General features: G+C 37.5%; 1 protein-coding gene across 4 annotated transcripts in view; it reads right to left on the bottom strand.

The window, feature by feature from the left end:
- The window catches only part of LOC109419430 (kelch-like protein 18), a 386574-nt gene that overhangs the window by 67524 nt on the left and 300960 nt on the right, over positions 1–18090 (bottom strand). Inside the window, exon 13 of one of the 4 annotated variants that reach the window (XM_062858822.1) lies at positions 10908–10965. The exons of the other annotated variants lie outside the window; for them this stretch is intronic. Within the exon in view, the coding sequence (XP_062714806.1) occupies positions 10908–10965 (58 nt within the window). The remainder of the gene's footprint in view (positions 1–10907; positions 10966–18090) is intronic. 4 annotated transcript variants of the gene reach the window in all.

Here is an 18090-nt window from a genome sequence, read left to right as displayed (position 1 = left end):
TAGGTGTTTTTAATGTGTTTATAGATAAAGCGATAGTATGCATATCTCCAATGAAATTGAAAAGCTTAAAATTGTTGTCACTGATGATCATTCAAATGCAAAATTTCTAAATTCACGGAAGACACGTTAGTAACATGACGTACAAAAGCTGGCTAGCATAGGCGCTAACTTAAAAGGGGGGCAAGCATGGTTTTGCCAAACCCACCCCCCCCCCACAATTGACGATTTTTCGATTTTCCCATACTAAAAATCAGAAAAACCAAGCTTTGCCCCTCCAATAATTTGACCAAGTTGGCGCGTCTGCTGGGCTACCCAAGCAAAGTCTAACAACAAAATGATAGCAAATCGAAAACTCGATTTGAATTCAGCAGCAAATTGATATCACATTTTGACATCAGTTTGTCTTGACTAAATTTGATTTCAAATTTTGATTTCGTTTTGCTGTCACTTCAAACTATTATAAATATCAAGTTTTCATGCTATTTCAAAACTTCTGGGCAACATTGTATAATAACTCTTAGAATATACCATTAGTGTAGTTATCTTATTGCATTGGAGTTTTCATATCAATCAAAAAAAACCAATATTTAACGATATTTCCATTTTTTTGTGCTGATAGCAAAAACAGTTATCAATTTGCTATCACTGATAGCAGGAATTGTTATCAACTTGCTGCTACGGGAACATTTTTCTGCTCTCATTTTTGATGTTTTAACCGTTAAAACGAGCAAAATGACAACAACCCGAGTTATCATAATTTGCAATATCACAACATCAAAATTTGTTTTCAATTTGCTGTCAGACTTTGCTCGGGTAGCAAACCGATAAGCATTTAGGTTTACTTTAAAAGCTTTAATATCTTCAACATTATGTCAACGATTTACAAAGCTTCCTAAGAATACCAAAACCTTGGGCTGTTAATTCACTTTAACTTTCGATTCACCATGAAACGTTTTCAAATTCACCGACAAGATACCAACATATTTACAAAGTGATTTAAAACAAAAAAAAACGGTGCCAAACTCTTAGAAAGTTTATGCAGTCAACGCTCACAGCGTGCCACATTTTTATTTGTATTCGATTAGCAGGTAGATGAAATATTAATTAGATTCTCAAACTATGGTAATTGACATTCCTTTCAATGGAATGTTGCAAATTTTCAAAGAAGTTGCTTGAATATTTATTGTACTTTTGGAATTTGTGAAACTCATGACACCATTTAACACTAGTTCGCGTAACGGAATGAGAAAAAAATAATAGGGGTTTGGGACCCTAGAAACTCTAATGCGTATATCAATTAAACACCCCAAGTTCTCAATTCAAACTTCGGTCTTGAACTGTGAAGTTCCGTTCCAATATTTTTCGAAAATTTTTTCACTATTACACTTCTAGGGTTCCAAAACCTTGTTCTTTTTTTTCTCATCTCATAATTCGAAGTTTTTTAAAATTTTGTTGAGCAGTGTCATTATTTGTTTATGATATGAAGAGCACCGTAAAGGGTGAGTCGATAATTATTGTGCCACTTTCAAACTACCGTAATTTTATTCCTACTTCACCAAAATCAACCAAATTTTGCACAATTTCTCCTTATAGTCTATTGTTCACATATAATAAATTGAGCAGTTACACTGGTCGACAGTGGATCACGCACTTTGACCACTTGATCCATTTCCGAAGGATTTTGGCCCGCTGATTCCGAATCTGACTTCGGAATTGCTGTAACACGTACAGTTTTTGAGAAAAATAGGGTTTTATTCACAAAATTTCATATTTTCATAGAAAACAAACTATTGTGTTAATATTTATAATTTGTTTATCTGCTGATCATAACCAATATTTAAATTCAATACATTTTGATCCACTGATTCAGAATCTGACCTAAGAATTTCTGTAAAACGTAATTTTTTTTGAGAAAAATGGGGTTTTATTCACAAAATTTCATATTTTCAAAGAAAATAAACTACTGTCTTTACATTTTTAATTTTTTCATCACCTCATTTTAGCCAATATTTATATTTATTAGATTTTCATCCACCGATTTGGTAACTAACCTAAAAATCTCTGTAACACGTGCAGTTTTTTTGAGAAAATTGGGGTTTTATTCACAAAATATCATATTTTCAAAAAAAAAATTAAAATATTGTCTTTATAATTTTAAAGTTTTTATCTACTCATCTTAATTCATATTTTATATTTAAAAGATCCTATTTCACTTATTCGTAATCTGACCTAAGAATTTGTGTAACACGTACAATTTTTGAGAAAAATAATTCTTGGCGTAAGTAAAAGGAAAACACAGTCTCGGTAGTTGCCAAACTGGGCAGCTACAAAGTTGCAAATATATTTCGATTAATTCAATAGCATGTACAAAAAAATGATCTACTTATTTCTGGGTAACAACCTAATTAACCTGCGCTACAATTCTATTAAAATTATTTTTATGAGAATGTGAAATTTTGTTCCTTAAATCCTACTTAAAAAACTGTGTTACAGCAATTCTAATTGATTGATTGATTTGTCTTTATTAAAGAGACTTTCAGCCCTTGGCTGGTTCGTCTCTACGTAATTCTAAGGTAAGAATAAGGAATAAGGGGATCAATAAAATACAATCTATTGCGATCTAGTAAAAAACTGCCCATTAATGACGTAATGGTTAATGGACGGAGGGGGGTTGGAAAAATCTTTCGCGCATACAAATAAAAAGTGTGGGTTCGCATACAAAACATAGACTAACGAGAGAGGAAGGGGGCGTCGAAAAATCGTGTGATTTCCCTTACGTAATAAACGGACAGCCTATAAAATATAATTATGCAGTTCAATGAGCATATGCTAATTTAAAAATAATCAGTAAAAATGTATTTTACACGAATATATGAAAAGTTGTGTTTTTCTCAAAAACTGTACGTGGTACATAAGTTCTGGGGTTAGATTTTGAATAAGCAGATTGAAATTTTTCACATATAAATATATGTTTTGATGCGAGGACCTTAAATAAATATAAAAAACCAAGGTAATATTTTATTTTCTATGAAAATATGGAATTTTGTGACAATGGGGTTTTATTTTTTCTCAAAAAATTCACGGGTTACAGAAATGCTTAGGTCAGTTTCCGAATCATTGGATCAGAATCTATTAAATATTGATTAGGATGAGGAGATAAAATTTTCAACACAAGATTTTATTTTCTCTAAAAATATGAAATTTCGTGAATAAAACCCTGTTTTTCTTCAAAACTGTACGTGTTACAGAAATTCTTAGGTCAGATTTCGAATCAGATTATGAAAATCTATTAAATACAAATATTGGTTAAGATGAACAGATAAAAATGTTAAAATTATAAAAACATGAAAATATGAAATTTTTTGAATAAACCCTACTTAAATTTTACCTGTTACAGAAATTCTTAGGCCAGATTCTGAATCAGTAGATCAAAATCTATTGAATAAAAAAAATGGTTATGATGAGCAGGCGGAAAATTGAAAATTATAAAAACAATATTTTATTTTATATGAAAATATGAAATTTGTGAAAAAAACCTATTATTCTCAAAAATTTTACGCGTTACAGAAATTCTTAGGTTAGATTCCGAATCAGTATATGAAAATCTATTAAATACAAATGTTGGTTGAGATGAGCAGATAGAAAAAAAATATAAAGACAGTAGTTTATTTTCTATGAAAAAAATAAAATTATAAAGACAGTAGTTTATTTTCTATGAAAATATGAAATTTTGTGTTTAAAATTCTATTTTTCCCAAAAAATTTGCGTGTTACTGAAATTTTTAGGTCAGATTGCAAATCAGAATATAAAAATTTATTTAATATAAATATTGGTAAACATTGTCAGATAAAATAATAAAATTATATATACAATAGCCTATTTTCTATGAAAATATGGAATTTCTGAATAAAACCCATTTTTTCTCAAAAAAAATACGTGTTACTAAAATTATTAGATCAGATTTTGACTCAGTGGATCAAAATCTATTGAATATGAATATTGGTTATAATGAGCAGATGAAAAATTTGAAATTATAAAGACAATATTTAATTATCTCTGAAAATATGAAATTTTGTAAATAATATCCTACTTTCTCAAAAATTTTACGTGTTACAGAAATTCTTAGGCCAGTTTCTGAATCAGTGGATCAAAATCTATTGAATTAAAATATTGGTTATGATGAGCAGATGGAAAATAGAAAAATAGAAAAACAACATTTTATTTTATATGAAAATCTGAAATTTGTGAATAAAACCCTATTTTTCTAAAAAAAAAACGTGCTACAGAAATTCATTGGTCAGATTCCGAATCAGTATATGATAATCTATTAAATACAAATATTGGTTGAGATGAGCAGACAAAAAAAAATAAAATTGTAGAGACAGTAGTTTATTTTCTTTGAAAATATGAAATTTTGTGTTACAGAAATTCAACAGGTCAGATTGCAAATCAGAATATGAAAATCTATTGAATATAAATATTGGTAAAGATAGGCAGATAAAAAAATAAAACTATAAATACAATAGTTTTTTTTTTAATTTCTTTGTATTTGTGAATTTTAACTTATTGCTAATTCTTCACACAAATACAATAGTCCTTTTTCTATAAAAATATAGAATTTGTGAATAAAACCCAATTTTTCTCAAAAAAAATACGTATTACTAAAATTATTAGGTCAGATTCTGATTCAGTGGATCAAAATCTATTGAATATGAATATTGGTTATAATGAGCAGATGAAAAATTTAAAATTTTAAAGACAATATTGAATTTTCTTTGAAAATATCAAACTTTGTGAATAAAACCCTATTTTTCTCAAAAACTGTACGTGTTACAAGAATTTTGAGGTCAGATTCGGATTCAGCGGGCCAAATTCCATTAGAAATGGAACAAATGGTCAAAGTGCGTGAAAAAAGTTTCAATTTTGTCGACTAGTGTTATCAGTGAGATTCCGGTCCGCGCCTTGGAACAATTAATGATTATACATTATCGGATCATGTTAATGATAGTCAATAGGTTTCAGGAACGGTTAACAGTGAAACATAAACTTAAAGTTGGGTGAAAACCTGGCACGATGCGCATAAACAAAACAGAGAGCTTTAATTACACAGCGCAACATTTTTTTGTCTCAAGAGCAAACTTATGTGTCTCCGAAGGATCTTGGGCCGCTGAATCCAAATCCGGGCTCAGATTTGCTCCAACACGTCACAATTTTGAGCTATACCTCAATTTATAGGGCAAAACATGCGATTTTGGGCTTTTTTGACTGCAAGTTATTAAGCATGGAAATATTTTTTTTAATCAATCAAAAGGTTAATTGGCCAACTAACATCTAAATTAACGACTCATGCAAAATATTTCGTTTTATCTAATCATAATTGCTAGATTTAAGCATTTTATGTTAGTATGAAAACTTGCATGCAACTTTTGGAGGGTGACTTGTATGGGAAATATCGTACTTAACATAAACCGCTTAAAACTATCAAATTCGATTTGGTAAAACGAAATATTTTGCATGAGTCGTTAATTTAGATGTTAATTGGCCAATTAACCTTTTGATTGATTAAAAAAAATATTTCCATGCTTAATAACTTGCAGTCAAAAAAGCCCAAAATCGCAAATTTTGCCCTATAAATTGAGGTATAGCTCAAAATTGTGACGTGTTGGAGCAAATCTGAGCCCGGATTCGGAGACACATAAGTTTGCTCTTGAGACAGACCAAAAGTTAATTTTTGTCACGCTGTGTTATTTGTTTCAAGTGGAGCCTAAACATGTCCACATGGAGTGCGTTAACGTTGAAGGATTCGTCATTGACATAATCGTCATCATTGAAAATTCGAAAGCAGTTTTCTCGTTCATAACTGAAATTTCCGTAGTGAAAATGTATTCACTGCATTCCGCATGGAGAATGCATTACAGTGAATACATTTTCAATTGAAACATTTTAGATTTGAGCGAGAAAACTGTTTTTGAAATTTCAATGATGACGGTTATGTCAATGACGAATCCTTCAACCTTAATTGAAAATGTCGTAAATTTCACTAAAACTCATCCTAAGTTTGAACCTATACCAAAAAGTTGAAATACATACATATACTAAACTACTACTAAACTACTAAACTAAAAATTTGGTTTCATTTCGTTAACCCTCTAATACCCAAATTTTGATTTTGATCTAAATATCATTTTCCGTCATCTAAAATCGATTTAAACATGTTTTGGAATATGATTCTTTTTAATTCTCGATTTCGTGAATTTCAGTTTTTGATTTTTCTAATTTTTATTTTTGAACATCCCCACACTTTTATATTTTTCCTGAAAGCCTATTTGGGGTACGGATTTTTTGGGATGAAAACATTTTGAGATTTTATGATTATTGTTGATATATATTTATTTTAATTTTTTTTCATATAAAATTTTATTTTCCGTGTAATTTTAGGGAAAATAATTTTGGAGTGTATTCGATCCCCTTAAACTATTAAACAAGGATAGAATGGTTTGGGAAAAAATTAAAATATGTTAATTGTAGCGATTCAATACAAAATAAACAATGACTTCTAAAAGGTGACCAAAACATCATTTTTCAATGATTTAAAAAAATGTAAATACGCTTCAAAATACACCAAAAACCATTTTGAGATATACAAAACAGTCCTAAATATCAGCCAAAAATATAAAAATTTTGATTTCGCACGAAACAAAAATTACAAAAATGCTCAAGCTATACCCCGTCTAAAGGCGGGGTTGGGTATTAGAGGGTTAACTGTAGACAATTTGCGAATCAGTTGAAGGTAGGGTGGCACAATAATTAACGACTCACCCTTTATGACAATATTCCCGTATATGAGTTAATTATATGAAAATAGAAAAAAATCTTCAAACAGTAAAAACTTTGGTTTCCCTCGATAAAACATTTACAAATTTTCTGAGGAGATACTAGAACAGTAAATCTTTCGAATGCCGGGTGTTAGTTTGAAGTATATTTTTATTTGTTAATAGTGATATGAGGCACACCGTGGGAGCATATTTACTCATATCAGAACATTCTATGGAAATGGCTCAAAATCTTCAAATCACAAAAACTTCAGTTTCCCTCGATGAAAGATTTTCAAATTTTCAGAGGAGATACTAGAATAGTATATCTTTCGAATGCCGGGTGCCGTTTGGGTGGACATTTTTATTTGTTAATAACGGTTTTCGGCACACCGTGAATGGTTTTAAAAACTATTATTATGCACTAGGAGCATAGTGCATAATAACAAGCTTTCTTCGATATTTATTCCACCATAATAGAATCAAAACATGCTAGAGCCGTGATACAACTTACGAAATTTATTTCTATTTATAGAATATTTCCTCTGATTATGTACCCCCAATATCTTTATTTCATTATATTTTATGGAACAAATCACATCAATGGAAAGACTCGAACTCTGGACCTTTGGGTTCACACTCGTCTGCATCCGCTCTGCTTCAATCCGAATTACATGAATCGGCAGATATAAAGCAGTATATAAATATTCAATCCCTGAGTCGAATACATTACCGTACATATGTTGCTTAAACATTGCTTAAATATTTTATTCAACTGATTGTCTTCATAAACATTGAAGGTGATTAATGTTTAAATAATTGTAACCGCAACGTTTAATCATAAGGCATGCACGCTAATTATTGTGCTTGTCTGTCAGTAATTCACGGTGTTGTGTTGTGAGATTGGTATCGCTTCGATTTTTTTTTATTTCAACGCCCAACCAAGTGAACTTTATTTATGTTCACTGCTCCTGTTTTGTGCCGGGAGTAGAATGTGTAAACTTGTGTATATCTCCAGGCAGCTATAAGATATGAACACAAGGAAGCAGAGCCCGGTTTGACCGGTGGCACCAAAGTGAATAGAGTAAATTATGAATACAAAAAAAAAGGAGCCGCCCAGGATCCACTTAAGCTGCATTTTCTGGTGTTTTGTTGTCGATTTTGCTGTCATTGGAGCGTGTAATGTAAAAGGTGAGTCAGAATGTTTTTAAAAGTGTGAAAAGTGTGATATTTAGAGCTGCTGCAAGAAGTTTGTTTGGTCTTCAAACTTGTAGCCGTGGTTGCTCTTTTTAGGCTCCTAATCAGCAATCGTGTTTACAAAAAGGGGCAGGGCGAACAACGATAATTGAGTGACACAGTACCACTGCTAATCAACATTGCTTGAATAAAAGTGTAACATTTGTATTAAAGAAACGTGTAACATCTTGTTGTTAAGCTATATCAGTGTAGTTGAATAAAATGATCAAGCAAAAGTTGTTAAACTTTAAATAAGCTACTTGTTCCATTGAAGATTTTATGTGGAATAACGGCATCTAATACGTGGGAAGCAGCTTGTATTCTATCATTATTAGAGCACTATTGGACAGATGATGTGAATACCTAAGCAACTGTCTTTAAACTTTTATACCATTGGTTATTCAATGAGCAAAAATATGCTTAACAAATGTGCAGTTTCCATTGCATGAAACATTTATTCGCCATTTTGTTCAACATATACTCTTGTACAACTGTCGGCGCCTTTGTAGCACATTTAATCAACTTACATGCTTATTAATGATTATGAATTGTTACTTGGGACCCTCCACAGTATTTGCCCTTACTGTGCTAACCGGAGCAATAGCGCGGTGGACCTTGTGTTTCTCCGAGACAATCAGCTGCCCTTCTTCAATCTCATACTTGAGGCTGAATAAGGGCGGGATTATGAAGATGTTATTAATTAGTTTAAATTTTCACCTATATGGTTTCGCATTATGCGTTTTACACAGTGTATTCTGTGCATCCTCGCCTTTGGCGCACTCAAATCGATACCGATCTGGCTTTATTGTTGCTGTTCTTTTTTGTGCTGTGATTGTTAAGAGTTTAATCTTGCCTAGTTTGGGTAGTGGCTACGGTTAGGATAGCTCAGATCAATCTTCAGCACAAAAGAACAGCAACAATCAATCTTTGTAGACTTATGCAAAATGGTACAGCCCAAGTGGCGTTAGTCCAAGAACCTTACTTTCGTAAGGGGAATTTCTATCTAGGAAACCTTGTGAATCCGGTGTTTGCTACTTTCAGTAAAAATGAAATGGCAAACTCACGTGTCATGCCTCGAGCATGTGTGCTTGTCAACAACGCAATCGTTGCTACACTCATCTCTGAACTAACTACCAGAGATGTATGTGCTATCACAATCGATGTATCTGTTGGAAACCTCAACAGGAAATACGTTTATTGTTCGGTTTATTTACCGCATGATGAACCATCCCCTACGGATGCTTTCAAGCAAGTCATTGCATACTGCACTTCAAAAGGCCTTCCGCTAATTGTTGGTAGTGATGCTAATGCTCACCATATAATCTGGGGCAGCTCAGACATCAATTTGAGAGGCTCCAGTTTGATGGAATACTTAAGTAGTACAGATCTTGCATTACTTAACATAGGCAACCGCCCAACCTTCATGGTATCTGGTAGAGAGGAAGTGTTAGACATTACGCTTTGCTCTAGCAGAATTAGTCATGAGCTGACCAATTGGCATATGTCAGATGAAGAATTTTTATCTGACCATCGCTACATCTTGTTTGAACATATGAATGTTACTTCGCAAACTTTGCGTTTCAGGAATCTCCGGTCAACCAACTGGGATCTCTTTACCAATTTGGTTGCAGCCAAATTTCATGGATACTCACCATCAATGGACACTCCAAGTGATTTAGATGATGCCGTTGATACCACAACGGCCTTAATCATGGAAGCTTTTGAAGAAGCCTGCCCTCTGCGGTCTGTGAAGACCACAAGAGGAACCCCTTGGTGGAACTCCGATCTGGCGAAACTCAGGAAACAATGTAGAAAGAGTTGGATCAGACGACGTTCGGCTGGATCGGAGGCTTTCAGGTCGGCTCGCAAGGCCTACCAGAAAGCTCTTCGGCCTGCTGAACGATCCGGCTGGAAAAACCTTTGTACAAATGTTTCCAGTCTGAGTGAAGCCAGCCGATTGAACAAAATCCTTGCAAAATCTAAGGATTTTCAAGTGAACGAACTTCGTTTGCCAAATGGTGATTTCACTTCCTCTAATGAGGAAGTTTTGGAATGTTTATTCAGTACACACTTACCCGGATGTGTGGATATTACATCTTCGGTTGAACCTGATGTCTTTTCTTGTAGTTATGTATGATTCTTTAGCTTCGGCTCGGAGTATCATAACTTTAGAATCGATTCCCAAGTAACAATTACATCGCTGATTGGTTTTGTTTGATTTTTATTAATGTTTTATTACAGCAATAATTAAAACTCACAGTTTTATGACTGCTTTTATGAAAACCATTAATAAAATGTTTTATAGTATACTTGAAGATATTCATAAAGACAGATTTTAAGAGTAAACAAAACTTTTCGATATGTAAACCTTCTGGCAATCATTATTACCGCAATAAAACTGTTAAAACAGATGGCGATCCGTTCGATTAGTAACGACATCTGTTGGTGGAAAAGCAGAAACTACGACACTGCTAGTTTTATTGCGGTCATCATAAAAGTAAACTTGCTTTCGTTTTATTTTCGCTGATTATGGTCGTCGCCATATTGAAGAATTAGCTTACGTGAATGAAAAATGGTTATTTTTGCTTAAATTAGCAATGAATTGGTAGTTTGCTACCATTTTTATAACATGCTCACATAAATAAACTCTCTCTGCTGAGTTTTCTTGTGATTCGGGATAGTTTTACTAAATTCACAAATTAATTTATTTCATTCCAAGATGATAATATTCACTATTTTCGAAGTGCATTAATTTTATGATTCTGCAACCCCAATATTCACGGTAAATTCGAATGCGCATAAGTCTACCAGCACAATAACTACTAAAATACTACTTTGAAATAATCGCTTTCTACTTACGAATGATGTATCCTCCTGAACTTTACGTGCCATTGAAGAAGCTTCTCTGCATCTTGAGCTGTCATAGTTTTTGTTGAAAAAAAAAACAACAACAATCGAGAATGGGAAATATTTCAACTAGGTTTAAAAAGGGTTTATTGCTACTCTTAATGCGGTTTGCAAAACCTCTCCGAGAGTGGTGCACTTAGCCGGAAGATACTCTTAAACAGGTTATCAAGAGGTTTTGATGTATGATTCAGTTTTATTGCAAGTTTTATAAAATTGGTCATGAAGATCTCTTGTAGAGCCGAACAAAACTTAAAATGTTACTTTTATTTTTATTTTATTTTATTTTATTTGTAAGTTATTTCATCTGACAACAGTTATTAGTCTTAATGAATCTTATATACTATTTCTAAAACTATTTACACTCATTCCGAAGTCAAAATTAGGATACGCTTCATTAAAAATACTCATCATTGAGCGAATGGGCTCATTAACATCATAGTTATAAAAAGGACGAGGAAGGCGAAAGAGGTCGTTTGAGCGAAGCGTATAAGCGGGCACATTTATATCCAACGACGCCAGCAGAAAGGGAGCATCTATTTTACCGGCCAGGATTTTAAAGACAAACACTGCCTTAGCAGCTTTCCTACGATGTTCCAATGTCTCGATTTTTATGGGTTGTTTATGTTTACTTGGGTTGAATGGGCACTAGGGTGGGGCTAATTTCAAAAAATCTCTCCGATATATGATTTTCCAAGTGGAAAGTGATCTACTAGTCGAAATAAGTGAGCTGTACAAAAATGAGCGATTTCGGTTGATATTTAGGGGTGGCGCAAAGGGTTCAAGTGAAATATTTGCTAGAACAAACTTTCAAAAAACATTTCAAATTTAATTTTCAAACTCAATTTTTCTAGACTAAATCGGTGATTCTAGAACCCAATTGGACCAAATTTGTACTCAAAATTGCGATATCTCCACTGGTTTTCGAGATATTAAAAAAAAATGTCATATTTTGGCATCCAACTCAAAAATACTGAAAAACGACATTTTCTTCAAATATCTCGAAAACCAGTAGAGATATCGCAGTTTTGAGCACAAATTTGGCCCAATTGGGTTCTAGAATCACCGAATCTAGAAAAATTAAGTTTGAAAATTAAATTTGAAATGTTTTTTGAAAATTTGTTCTAGCAAAAATTTTACTTGAACCCTTTGCGCCACCCCTAAATATCAACCGAAATCGCTCATTTTTGTACAGCTCACTTATTTCGACTAGTGGATCACTTTGCACTTGGGAAATCATATATCGGAGAGATTTTTTGAAATAAGCCCCACCCTAGGGCACTTAATAGCTTTGCTCCTTTCAAATCTCCTGGGGCAGATAGGATTTATCCTATTCTGCTTCAGAAGGGATTTGATCATTTCAAACATGTTTTGAAACAACTACTTGTTTGCAGTTTTGCTACAGGGTATATTCCCAAATCCTGGCGGGATATTACTGTGAAGTTTATTCCGAAAGTGGGTCGCGCGTCGTATGAAGAAGCAAAGAGCTTCAGACCTATCAGTTTGACCTCTTTTCTTCTTTTTTTTTTTTTTTTTTTTTTCTAAACCATAGGGGGATAAATCTGCTCATCAGACACCCTAACAGGAAGGTTAGGGTAGTGTGGGGATGAGGCCGTCTTCTACAATGCCGGTAGAAGCCAGGACTACTCTCTCCTCGACCCACTAAAACACATTCCTATGGTCGCCAAACCCTACGTCTCTCCGGAACCACCAAGAAGGTATTGCTTCAGAGAGGGGCTAGTGCATATCGCACCCTCAAGGTTAGCTGCCGTAGCCTAGCAGCAACGAACATCGATGACTCGCACTGGAGAGTCCATCACGATAGCATGCTGGCGCTTAGCCAGTTTCCCGAGTGGTCCTCGCCACTCCCTTTGTCCACGGAAGGCGGGCAGGGTCAACCCCGCCCGCGCCCTACTGCTGAGCGGACATCAAGAACTGATGCCCACATGCAACCCGATCTGACCTGCTGAAGGCAAGGGTATCACTACCCTTCAGGCCTTATCAGCTGCATCCGTAGGTTGCAGACAGCAGGGTCTCACCTACCCCGACCCTTGCCGGGGACCCCTTTCCAACCGCGGGCTCAGATCCAACCCAGTAGACCGACGCCACGACAGCACCGCTACCGGGACTTCCTCTCCGCGGCCACTTAATCGCTGTAAGGGTCGATCTCGACCGCAGGGCACCGGTATGACCTACGAAGCCGACTTCGAACCCCTGGACCACCTCTTGTACTGCATCTGGACTAGCCATTCTCCGAGTCCACGCGCCACCTCCTTTGTAGCTCCCAGACGATATGGGTGATAGCCGTTGAAACGGCATTCCAGCTAATCTCATCCCTACACATTCTCTGGACCAAGTTGTCCGGAGTTGTGTCCTCCCCGCATGTGGCAAGCATGCGGTCACGCATTGTGCGAAAACGCGGGCACACGAACAAAACGTGTTCCGCCGTTTCCTCTAAACCATTGCACACTGGGCATTCGGGAGAATCCGCATGCCCGAAACGGTGTAGATACTGTCGGAAGCAACCATGACCTGTAAGGACCTGTGTCAGGTGGAATGAAACTTCCCCATGGCGCCTATTAATCCAACTATCTACCCTCGGTATCAACCTATGGGTCCACCTTCCTTTGGTGGAACTGTCCCACGCGCGCTGCGATTTGACCATAGAGGCCATCCTGACAGTCTTGCGTATGCCTCTTGTGCCGCGCATTTCGAAGCACTCCATATCCTCACTGATAAGAATGCTGATGGGCACCATACCAGTAATGACACAGAGAGCGTCGTGTGACACGGTACGGTACGCGCTTGCAACCCTCAGACACATAAGCCTGTAAGTACTTTCCAGCTTCCGTCGGTAGCATTCAGTACTTAGCGCGGTACCCCACGCCGGGCCGCCATACCTAAGTATGGACGTAGCAACACTAGCCAGAAGCTTGCGCTTACTGGCGTACACCGCTGAGCTATTGGACATCATCCGGGACAGTGCCGCAATAGCTGTGGAGGCTCTTTTACAGGCATAATCGACGTGGCTACCGAAGGTAAGCTTGTCGTCGATCATCACGCCCAAGTGCTTGACAGAGCGCTTCGACAGGATAGTGCACTCTCCTACACTGATCTCCGTCTGCTGCGCCGACTGCATGTTGTTCACAACCGTCACCTCTGTCTTGTGGTGAGCCAGCTCCAGTTTTCTGGACCGCATCCACGCCTCCACAACCTTGATCGAGTGGTCGGTAGTCAACTTCACCTCCTCGATCGTTTCACCGTAGACTTCGAGCGTAATATCGTCAGCAAATCCGACAATCACCACTCCCACTGGGTACTCTAACCTCAACACCTCGTCGTACATGACATTCCATAACACCGGACCCAGGATGGAACCTTGCGGGACTCCTGAGGTTATGTGAAAGCACTTCCGACCCACCTCCGTGTCGTATACTAGTACGCGATTCTGGAAGTAACTTCCGAGAATCTTGTACAAGTACTCCGGTATCCCCAGACGCAAGAGCGCATCAGCAATAGCAGCCCAACTGGCGCTATTAAATGCATTCCTTACATCCAGAGTCACTACCCCGCAAAAGCGAATTCCCCTCCTCTTAGGCTCGAGTGCTTTCTCGGCGGTTTTTGTAACCGACAAGATAGCGTCTACGGTGGACCTCCCCTTCCGGAAGCCATACTGGTTGCTCGAGAGACCATTTACGCCCTCAGTGAACTTCAACATTCGATTGAGGATGATCTTTTCGAGCACCTTCCCCGCCGTGTCAATCAAGCATATTGGTCTATATGCCGACGGGTCTCCGGGTGGTTTCCCCGCCTTTGGCAATAGTACCAGGCTCTGCCTCTTCCAAGCTTCTGGGAAAACTCCCTCGTCCAGGCATTTCTGCATAGCAGACCTGAACATCTCGGGAGCTTCTGCAATAGCTACTTTTAAGGCCAGGTTCGGAACTCCGTCCGGACCTGGGGCCTTACCTACGCTAAGGGACTTAGCTATCCCCGCAAGTTCCACATCGGTGACCTCTTTTCTTCTGAAATGCTTAGAACGCATAGTAGATCATCACATCCGTGATGTTCATCTGGCCAATGTGCCTATTCATGTGAACCAACATGCTTACCAATCTGGAAAGTCCACTGTGACTCTTTTACACAAAGTTGTTTACGATATCGAGAAGGCATTCGCTCAAAAGCAATCCTGCTTGGGTGTTTTCTTAGATATCGAGGGTGCCTTCAAAGAATAAAAATAGAAAGAATGCCCTCTCTTGTCTTTTTCTATGTAAACGTCAAGCGACAAGACAAGTGGCGCTCTCTAAGCGTTTCAAGGTGGAAGCTCTATGTAACAGTGTTCGTGATTTGTCATGAGAGAAGGTGGTGTGCGTATGTTTTGGTATCCGCATACAATCAGTAACGCACACTACCGCATGAAGCTTGAACTTTCATCCGCAGATAGCGCTGCGGTAGTGTCCCCCCGAGCATCAGCGGAGTGGGCTTTCTTGATATTCTTATTCTTTGGTGCCTTTGACAACGTGCCTTTCGATGCCATATTGGAAGCCGCACGGGGTCATGGCATATCTCCAATGATTTCCAATTGGATTCACCAAATGCTCAAAAACCGACATCTCTTCTCGACATTGCGTCAAGCGGCGATTAGGAAATTGAGTGTTTGTGGATGCCCCCAAAGGGAAGCCTTATCACCACTTTTGTGGAATCTCGTTGCAGATACGCTACTGAGGCAACTCAATAATAGCGGTTTTCCTACTTATGGTTTTGCCGACGACTACCTAACATTGTTAGTCGGTATGTGCATCAGCACCCTTTTCGACCTGATGCAAAACGCTCTACAGGTAGTTGAGGGTTGGTGTCGCCAATATGGCCTTTCGGTAAATCCGAGTAAAACATCTATTGTTCTTATCACGGAAAAGCGAAACCGTAATGGTGTTCGATCTTTACGTCTCTTTGATTCTGAAATCAATGTGACTGAACAAGTAAAGTACGTTGGAGTCATTCTTGATTCCAAGCTTTCCTGGACACCTCATGTTGAGTTCAGAATCAAGAAAGCTTGTATGGCCTTCGGGCAATGCCGGCGAACCTTTGGTACAACTTGGGGTCTTAAACCCAAGTATATCAAATGGATTTACACAACTGTTGTTCGTCCAATATTGGCCTATGGATGTTTTGTGTGGTGGCAAAAGGGCGAAGTGAGAGCGGTCCAATCAAAGTTAGGCCATCTCCAAAGGATGTGCTTAATGGCGATGTCTGGAGCGTTCTCTTCAACTCCTACGGCAGCGCTCGAAGTGCTCTTTGACGTTGCCCCACTCCACATTCATCTCAAACAAGAAGCACTTTCTTGCACTTACCGTCTATGGGTACTCGGTTTACTAGAGGAAACTCCTGTGAACCGCAGTTCAACACACACCTCGTTGTTTCCACTTTTGGTGAATTGGGGCAAAGTTGTCCTTGCTCCAAGTGATCTTACAATTGCTTGTTATTTTCCATATAGGACATTTTTCACGAGATTCCCTTCCCGGGAAGAGTGGACATCTGGTTATCTGGAGAGAAGTATTTCAGACGGCATCGTATGTTACACTGATGGCTCCCTTCTCGAAGGTCGAGCAGGTGCTGGTGTTTATTCTCGTGAGCTGAGGCTGTATCAGTCTTACTCACTTGGTAGACACTGCACCGTTTTTCAGGCCGAAATCTTTGCTCTTATGTGCGGAGTGCAATCAGCACTTCAGCAGCACGTAATGGGCAAAGTAATATACTTCTGTTCAGATAGCCAGGCTGCTATTAAAGCACTTGCTTCGGCCAACTCCAGGTCGAAGATAGTTACGCTTGTCGAACTCAAATCGAGGAACTGAATTCAGCAAACGCTGTTCACCTTGTATGGGTACCTGGCCATCGCTGGAAATGAATTGGCTGATGAGTTAGCTCGCACTGGAGCATCACATGACTTCATTGGCCCTGAGCCAGCTATTCCGGTATCCAAGTGTTGGGTGAAGCTTCAGATTGACACCTGGGCTGCCACTCAGCACAAACAATACTGGAATAGTTTGGAGTTATGTCGTCAAACAAAATTGTATTGTACTGAGCCATCTCTAGGGGTGACAAAGTATCTAACAAATCTGTCAAAGCAGAATTGCAGCATGCTGGTCAAAGCATTGACTGGCCACTGCCGACTCAGTTATCACATGGCGAATATTCAGCAAGCTGATTCATTTGCCTGTGATAGCTGTGAATCCGATTATGGAACTTCGTATCATTTAATATGTAACTGTCCAGTTTTTGCGCAATTGCGTTTCCGAGTACTCGGGAAACACTTTTTAAGTGAAACTGACTTCAGAAACCTGAATCTTCAGGACGTTCTGTTGTTCTTGACCCGATGTGGTAAAGGGCTATAGGCTCTCTTTTCGCTTTATACGTTATCACAGTGCCCTTCTCAGGGCGCTGTTCGAACCCATTGCACAATGGGTCCAGAGCCGTGTTTACGAAGACAAAAATGTTTGTGCCTAAACCTTAAGTTTTAGATACATGGTGTCTTTGGGAAACTTTCTTCTTATTTTTCGACCTTTTTTCTCATTATTGTGAAATTAGGGTGGTCCCTCTAGTTTCGCGGATCCAAACATCTGCTTTTTAATAGTTTCATGTACGTTCACAAAATGTTCTACAAAGTTGTAAAAGAACTTATTTGGAGCAAGTTTGCCGAAGAAACCATTATTCTATCTCTTATGGTTCCTAACTTATAATTTTTTAAAAGATTCATGTTAGGGTGATCCATGAATTTCAGTTTTCCTGAAATAACTTTTGATTCGTTCGTTTTTCGTAAATACTTTGTTCCGAGCACTTTTAGAACTATCAACGACGCATATTTTTTCCAAAGAGCTCAAAGTTCTAACTCTCATAGTTAAGAAGATATTGGCATTTTTCTTCGAAAAATCACTTTTTTTTTAAATGTCATATCTCAAAAAGGAGCAGATGGATTTTCAATCTACCGGTTGCATTGGAAAGATCGTACTCTGTTCTATTTATGGTGAAAAAACTGTAGGTACCTTTTTTGTTTAAAGCTTTTTATTGAATTTTGAAAATACGATTTTTTTCATGGAAAAGCAGTTGTAACTTTGAAAATCGATGAGATACAAACTTGGCGTCT

This window comes from Aedes albopictus, chromosome 3, assembly GCF_035046485.1.
Source record: "Aedes albopictus strain Foshan chromosome 3, AalbF5, whole genome shotgun sequence".
In the NCBI taxonomy this organism is placed as follows: domain Eukaryota; kingdom Metazoa; phylum Arthropoda; class Insecta; order Diptera; family Culicidae; genus Aedes; species Aedes albopictus.
The sequence above is the reverse complement of the archived record's forward strand: the minus strand, read 5'-3'. Positions and strand labels throughout refer to the sequence as shown.